The sequence below is a fragment of the Chenopodium album genome, chromosome 3 (genome assembly GCF_948465745.1).
Source record: "Chenopodium album chromosome 3, dcCheAlbu1.1, whole genome shotgun sequence".
Classification (NCBI taxonomy): Eukaryota; Viridiplantae; Streptophyta; class Magnoliopsida; order Caryophyllales; family Amaranthaceae; genus Chenopodium; species Chenopodium album.
The window spans coordinates 41369904-41378187 of NC_137836.1; the positions used below are offsets into that span (position 1 = coordinate 41369904).

The 8284-nt window shown below is 36.2% G+C and overlaps 1 protein-coding gene across 2 annotated transcripts; it reads left to right on the forward strand.

The window, feature by feature from the left end:
- The first annotated feature begins 1759 nt into the window (after positions 1-1759).
- LOC145623957 (interactor of constitutive active ROPs 2, chloroplastic-like) lies at positions 1760-7210 on the forward strand. Of its 2 annotated transcripts, XM_081676874.1 has the most exons (4): positions 1760-2028; positions 3432-3564; positions 4646-4856; positions 5333-7210. In XM_081676874.1, exons 2-4 carry the CDS (start codon positions 3545-3547, stop codon positions 6989-6991), a joined length of 1890 nt encoding a protein of 629 aa, XP_081533000.1. In that variant the 5' UTR covers positions 1760-2028; positions 3432-3544; the 3' UTR covers positions 6992-7210. The 2 variants fall into 2 exon arrangements, with proteins under 2 accessions (XP_081533000.1, XP_081532999.1); XM_081676873.1 differs by lacking the exon at positions 1760-2028 and having other exon boundaries at positions 2986-3564.
- Positions 7211-8284: the final 1074 nt, after the last annotated feature.

The window sequence follows — 8284 nt, forward strand, 5'->3', positions numbered from 1 at the left end:
TTTTTAAAATTTTTGTTTTTTTTTTTGCTCGTAACTTGAACCATTCGTTTTTGGCAAAAGTTGCACAAAATAAGAAACGAAAGTAGAATCTTATTCTGCATTTAGGCAAAATGCTACTGTGAAGGGAGTAATAAAATTTAGGGAAAAAAATAGGCAAATGCTAAAGAGTAGTGCTGTCAAATTTCAAATCGAAACCGTTTAACTGTCCGAAACCGACCGACCCAAATGAGAACCGAACCGATTAAAAACTGATTTTTTTGAAACCGAAAACCGACCCGAACCGTATTTTAGTAAACCCGAAACCGAATCGACCCGAATAATGTTAAACCGTATAAGAACCGAACCCGTTAACAAATCGAACCGAATATAAACCGAACTGAAAGAAAACCGAACCGAAAAAGAACCGAACCGTATCTAACCCGAAACCGGTTCCAACTCGAAACCGTTTAAACTGGCAAAAAAACCGCTTACACCGAACCGTTAGCAAACTGCTACCCGTTTGCACCGAACCATTTAAAAACCGAACTGATTGTAAACCGAACCGTTTATGAACCAAACCGCTTCTAAATCGAACCGTTTACAAACTTTTTTATATAATTAAATGGATTTTTTTTTTTTTGACGGGGATATAATTAAATGGATTAAATATTAGAAATCTTAGAATATTTTTTTTAAAATAGCAAGGCAAATGATTCATTAAGGTCTTAAGGATAATCAGTGTTCACAAACAAGAGCAAAACAAGCAGGCCCAGGCCCTACCTCAAACTATTAGCAACACTACTGCCTCTAGTCATGTATACATTTTGAGGTGATGAAACCAAATGAACAAAAAGCTTGTAATATTAAGTACCAAGGCTTGGCTGAAGGCGTAATAAATAAAATTAATTCACAGAGACTATTAAGCATATGATTACATTGATTCTGTGAGTAATAATGAAATAAAGATGGGAGTGTGCTAGTGACATGAATATACTATTAGGCTATGTTTTAATTCAGATTCAACTATAATTTAGTAAACTTGAAATGGAACCGATATGAATAACGTTAAAGTGGTTAAACAATCGAAGAACCGAACCAGTTATAAACTGAACTGAAAAAGAACTGAACCAGTTAAAAACTGAACCGAAAAAGAACCGAACCAGTTATAAACTGAACCAAAAAAGAACCGAACTGTTTCTAACCCGAAACCGTTTCCAACCCGAAACTGTTTGAACCGGGATAAAACCGTTTACACCGCACCGTTAACAAACCGCAACCCGTCTGCACCGAACCGTTTACTACCCGGACTGTTTACAACCCGAATCGAATTAAAACCGCTTAAGAATAAACCGAAACCGAATCGAACCGATAACTATTTAAACCGAACCAAAACCGACCCGTGAGACAATTAAACCGATTCCAAACCGACCCAATTAAATACCGAACCAATTTCAAACCGAACCGAAACCGAACTGTCAAACCGTTTTGACAGTGCTACTAAAGAGCGCGACCATGACATTAGATAAAAACAACTAAATCTGGAAATATTAAAGTAAAATTAACATTAAATTTACCAATGATCATTTAATTTTGTCATGCATTAGTTTAAGTGATATATTAATTGTTTTTTTGAAGACAGTGATATAATATTAATTAATTATCTATTTATCTAATGCCCAAAATGCTCGTTAGAAAGATTTTGGGCTAATGCCCCCGCCCTTTTTTTCTTCTTTCTTTTATGGTCGTTCGCACGACACTCAACAGTCAGCACTGACACTGTTACAGTGAAGAGGAAAGAAAAACAAAGAAAAGAAACAACCTGCTCAGCTTTGGTTACTGCAAAACTCAAACAACTCGACCTCCAAAAAAGAATCAATTCCCCAATGCTAATTTAGAAACTTAACCGTTTTCCTTCATTTTTTTCCTTAAGCAGTAGGGTTTTGTTTTCTAGCTCCCTCATTTTCTTAGCGTTTTCCAAAAAACAATCAGTATAATTGTTAGTTGCGGCTGCTCTGTTTCTCCATTGTTCTACCACCCTTCTTCTTTCAGGTACGTTTCTGTCCGACCCCATTTATGGGGTAAGATAGGGTAATTAGTGATGTTGACAGGATTTTTTCTCAAGACGAATTAAGAGCAAGTTTAGCCCCAAGTATTGGGATGACATCGTCATTTTGAGTTTTAAGATTTATAGTTAAGATTTTTCCCATTGAAGCAAAGACTTGAGATTGGGAACCATTTCACCCACTTCACTTTTATTTTTATATCTTTTTTTTTTTTTTTTTTTTTTTTTAACACTTTTCTACATATAATATGTCAAATTTTTAATTCTTAGAGCTAAAGTGATAAATTTGTGCAAGTCTTAACAAGAATTTGATGACATCATTTTCAACAGAGAACACAAAAAATGATGTCACATATCCAGGGGCTAAACTTGCTCTAAGAAACACCCACTTTTACTTATATTTGGTTGCGGGGATTATAATAATGAAGATACAAGTTTTTATTTTCTCTGTTTTTGAGCTAAAATGTTCCATTGCTTTTATTCACCTGTATTTAGTGTTTAATGTTAATTAATTGCTGTTATTTTATTATTAATCTTAGATCTAAGCTCAACATTTGTACTCATTATGTCTTTTTTTATTAAAAAATAAAAAAAGAATTAGAGGGGAGTAATAGGAGTAATCCTAAAATAAATCTAGCAAATTACAAGGACTTCGTATATATATATAAGAGGGGTTCCAAATGCATTGCGTAGTGTAGAAGAGATATGGTTTCTTATTGTGTAAGTGGAAGTTATTTAAAAATAAGAAATAAATAGATATACCCAAGATTAATTATTTATTGTTGCTGTTGTAGTGTTGTGTCATTGCTTCCTAGTTACATATGCCTGCTTTTAATAATGTTCTATAAGACCAAATCTATGTTCTTATGCACATTAACTTTAATTTGGTGCATGCGAGCTAGTTAACTTCGTAAAGTCTTAGCGGGACTTGGTATTGAATCCCGTTTCTATCATTGTCTTTTGTGTCTCTTTTTACATGTGTATACTAATCTAGCTTTACTACGGAGTATTATATTATATAAAAGAAGAAAAGAAAAGAAAAGGAATAAAAACAGTTTATGGTCTGGAGTGAAAAGGAGGAAAAGAAAAAGAAACGTAAAAATGTGGTTTGTGGGGGTTGCTTTTGTTTAGTTTTGTAATAGTGTTGTGTTTCTCTTTATCTGAGATAGCAATTGATCTTTTTTTTTTTTGCTTTCCTAAGATGTTTTCTGTTGTGGGTATTGGTTGGTATGAGTGGCGGTTGTTTAATTTTGATGGAGTTCCTTTGAAGGGATTGTTTGTATTGTTTGTTGTTGTTAGTTTTGCTTAGAATTGTATTATGCAAAATACTATCATTAAGTGCTGGGTATCTCTCTGATCAACATTTCATTTCTTTTCTGCACATGTATAGTTTCAGAGAGGTCTTCTGACATTGCTGTGTGTATATGTGCGCTGGTGGGTCAGGGAGAAGGCTAATTTGACCATTGCTGTTTCTTGTTTGTTATTTATAAGAGCGGGTGAAATATGCAGACTCCAAAAGAGAGGTAATGTCTGCTTTGTGTTTAAATCCTAAGGGAGACTTACAACTATCTTTGCTTTTCTAAATTCAACTCATTTCTAAGTTGTTTCCCTGACCTTGCTGTTTATCATATTCGCTGCTCATGAGTCACGGCTATGTGCTTGAAGCGGTAATATGTATGTTCAATGTCTTTATGTCAAGTATTTAATTTGGTTGCTTAGGATATCAGTTTAATGTAGATCATAAGATGTCTGCTTTATTTTGTCTTAGTGATCGAGTGATTACTGTCCTCAAGTGCAGGTGTGCACTCATAATTGTTGACAATGTTTGCTTGTAGGGCACATCTGGCATGTTATACCCTACTATGATTTTGTTACCCACATTCCTTGGCCTAGGAATTAGGAAAGGAGACAAAGGGGGGAAAAAATGACGCCAATGGTATGTTGGTTATAATATGGATTATATAATATTTTTTTGTATAATAAAACTTTCCTACTAATGAAGCTTGTCTTCATTTTAATTAAGCTAAGCAGCAAGAAGGAATTTTGTTTTTGGGTGTAGCTGTGGAGAATGGAGTATCAGTTCATTTTTAAACTGCTTGTTTGAATTGAATATCATTCAACTACATTGATATATAGATAAATTTTTTTCTGCTTAATTCTTAATGGACTTGCAGTGAACATGATATACTTAATCGAGTGGCTCTTTTAACTTCCGTTTTTGTCTTTTTGATTACCTTGTGTGTGTGTGCTCGCGTGGTGCAAGTTGTATATTGGATAAAAGAATAGGGAGATCTTTGACAAGAAAAGATGCTTGTATTTGTGACACTTCCACTGTTCACAAGAATCACAACTAAAGAAAATATCCACTGTCATATGGATACAACAGATAACTATGAATGAGTTTTGGTTTTGGCAGGGAAAATTGTTGGCTTGTGAACTTGTCCTATCTTGTTGTTTAAATTTACTGGCCGTTTAAACCAGCATTATAAAAGAGTAAAATAGCAAAGTAATTCCTTCACCGGGAAGGCGGGAATTCATCGGCTGGATTGTCCTTCTATTAATTACTGTTTTTTTTTTTTTTTTTTTTTTGGTTATGGACATTAGGAATGGCTCATCAGAAATGCCTCACAGGAAACCTTCTTCCACAAAATCTTCCCAGAAGTCATCTCCCACGACAAATCAGATTGCTCGGCCACTCAAGGTGGCAGGATCAGGTTCTGGATCAATTGCTTCTCCAAATTCTTTGAGTAAGACACCTAAAAAAAGGAGTCCAAAAGTCTTGGAACGTGGATCACCACAAAGCCCAATGAATGAGGTAGTCTATCCATTCTGCAAACGAGTCTGATCAACTGGATTAGACTCTAATGCTCTACAATTTATTAAGTATTCAATTAGCTGCACCTTAGAAATAAACTCATCTTATGTTAATCAAGAAACATTACATGTTTTGGCAAGCTTCTGTTAATATATGAATATCTATTACATGGAAAAACTTCAGTTTGAAACCCACCAAGCAGATAATGCTGTTTAATACTTTAATTCTTTCTTAAATTGATCGATTATGTTTTCTTTGACTGCCTACTATTTGTAATGTTTAAGGCAGTTGCATAACTTTCCGTAATAAAAATGTTCAATGTAAAATTATATCAGTCTGAACTGGCGGATGGGGATAAGTAATATGGAAAGAAAGAACTAATGATGGGCGGACACTCAAACAGGATTTCTCCTCCTCATCTTATATATTTTTAACTATTATTGACAAAGTTATCATTTGGTATTTTTTTTATCCAGAAGCATACCCCCAGCAAATTGTCGGAGCTAGAATCTCAGCTCTCTCAACTCGAAGCTGAGTTTAAGAAGGCAAAGGACCAGCTGATCTCATCTGAAACACAAAAGCGACGTGCCCAACAAGAGTCTGAAGAAACAAAGAAACAGCTCTCAGTCATGTCGGCAAGACTTGAAGAGTCTCAGCAGCAGCTGATGGAGCTTTCTACTTGTGAGGATTCTCGGGTTCAAGAACTCCGCAAACTGTCTCAAGAACGTGATCGAGTTTGGCAATCTGAGCTTGAGGCTATCCAAAAGCAGCACTCTATGGATTCTGCTGCACTGGCCTCTGCCCTAAATGAGATCCAGAAACTTAAAAGACAGCTTGAAATGGTGGCTGAGTCTGAAGCTACTCAGAGTATGCACGCAGAAACAGCACATTCTGAGATTGAAAATTTAAGGGTGGAGCTTTCTGAAACTTTTTCGCTGGTTGAGAGTATGAGGAAGCAGCTTAATGACTGCAAAGGATATGAAGCTCACGCGCTGCAAGTGGCTAGAGAGGCTCAGATGCAATTAGAGGAAACCATGAAAAGTGCAGAGAGTCTACGATCTGAGGGCCTCAAGGCGAAGGAGGCTTACAATAGTTTGATGTCAGAGTTAGAGCAGTCGAAAGGTGAAGTCACTTTACTAGAGAGCATGTTGAGGAAGCTAAAGGAAGATTTGGAAACTAAAAGCCAAAATTCATCAGAAGAGATCATGCCTAAGGAGGATGGTGAAGACAAGAAAGGTGAATCCAGTGAGCTCAAAGCTGAAATTAACTCATTAAAACTAGAGATTGATCAACTAAAGTCTGCATTAGAAGCTTCTGAACTTAGATACGAGGAAGAGTATATCCAGAGCACATTACAAATTAGAAATGCGTATGATCAAGTGGAGCGGGCAAAGGCAGACTCTTGTGCTAAGGTGGCTGAATTGGAGGAAGAGTTAAAGAAAGCAAAAGGTGCCATTGAAGAGCTGAAATCAGAGCTGATGACTAAAGAAACAATTCAAAAAGATATATCAGAAAATAACAAAGAACAAAGCATCAAAATTGAGGAAAATGAGACAAGTCCCAAGAGGTCTGAACTTGAGGTGGAACTGAAGAAGTTGAACACAGAACTCCAGGATCTTAAGGAAACTTTGTTGGACAAGGAGACTCAATTTCAGCATACTGCAGAGGAGAATGAGATGCTAAAAGAGGAGATACAGAAAAGAGAGGAGAGCAGCCAAAAAAACAATGAAGCAGCCGCATTAGCAGAAGCGGCAAAGGCTGCTGAAAGAGATGCGTTGATGAAACTTGGGTGTGTAACTGAGGAGTCAGATAAAAGTAGTCAGAGAGCTACAAGAGTTGCTGAACAGCTAGACGCAGCGCAGACTGCAAATGCAGGATTGGAAGCCGAGCTAAGGAGATTGAAAGTTCAGTCAGACCAATGGAGGAAGGCAGCTGAAGCAGCTGCCAATATGCTTTCAACTGGGAGCAATGGAAAGTTTGTGGACCGCACAATTTCTAATGACAGCGGCTATAATACTGTCGCTGCAAAGATGGACTCTCCTCTTTCAGATGACATGGATGACGACTCACCCAAAAAGAAAAATGGTAACATGTTGAAGAAGATTGGGGTGTTATGGAAGAAGGGTCAAAAATAAGATGCATCCAAAACAAAAACCGCTGTACTGTGTTTAAAATATCTTCTTTTAGAATCTCTTTGATGTTTTTGGTAGATTATGGCAATGTAATCGTGTATGTGGTTGGAAGGAAAAATCTCTAGCAAGACAAATGCTTTTACAGAGGGTTTGTATAGTTCTGCGGACAATTAAATCCAGTTATTCCATTACTATATGCTTAATACATGCTCGTTCTTGAGTTGATGGTTGAGTTCACCCTCTATGCTATTCAACTAAATTTCAAAATTTAAGCTACCTCTAGGATTGCCAAGCTCTTAAATATCTTCAGAAATCATTGGAAGATATTGTTTTATGTTTTGAAGGTAATCTAAATTGACTTATATACTTCGTATTATGAAACCCTTAGTAAGGAAGCCTACTTACCCACCATTTATACTAATGACATGAAAGCGCTAAGGCTGCATCTGATATCGCGATGAGTAGCAACTAGACCCGGTTATTGGGTGAGTTGGGTGGGTGCGGTTCGATTGTGAGTCAGGTAAAAAAGGGTCACATTTTATAGGATAAATAGCGAGTCCGACCAATGCAGATCGTGGGTCAATAGTAGATCTATAATGGACGTGCCAACAAAATATCAATTAAAATTAATATTGGACAAAGCCATTATTGAGTATATATGGTTACAAATTTATCTTTGTAATTATTTTTACACTATTTATTTTCTTTATCTATTAAATTGGAAAAATAGTTTGGTCATATATTGACCCTACCCAATAAGAGGCATGTCCATTAAAGGTCATGTCCATTAAAACCTTTTTAAGCTTGACCCTGTTCCTATTATCATTGGGCTACCCTACCCAATAACCAGTTCTAGTAGCAACATGAACCAACTCTTTGTACCTTCCAAATGTGCATTTTCAATCATGTTATAATTTTGTTGACACTCATATACTCACAAGTCACATTACTTGAATCATGATTATTATGTTTATCCCCGCATAGACTTTCAATATATTTTTGAAAACTCATCATTCATCAAAAACATAAAAGCAGGAGTTAAGAGCTGTAAAATTTTATAAAGTCCGCCATTATTGTAGAAAAAAAGGGAAATATAGCGCTCAAATGCAGTGAAAATTTTTAGAGTTAAAATTTCATAAAAATTTAATCTCAACTTCCCAATTTAGGCCCTGTTCTTTTGAGCTTCTGGGCAGAGCAGAGCAGATTTCAGCAGAGCAAAGCAAAGCAGAGCAGAGCAGATTTCAGTAGAGCAGAGCAGATTTCAGCCGAGCCGAGCAGAGCAGAGCAGATTTTATT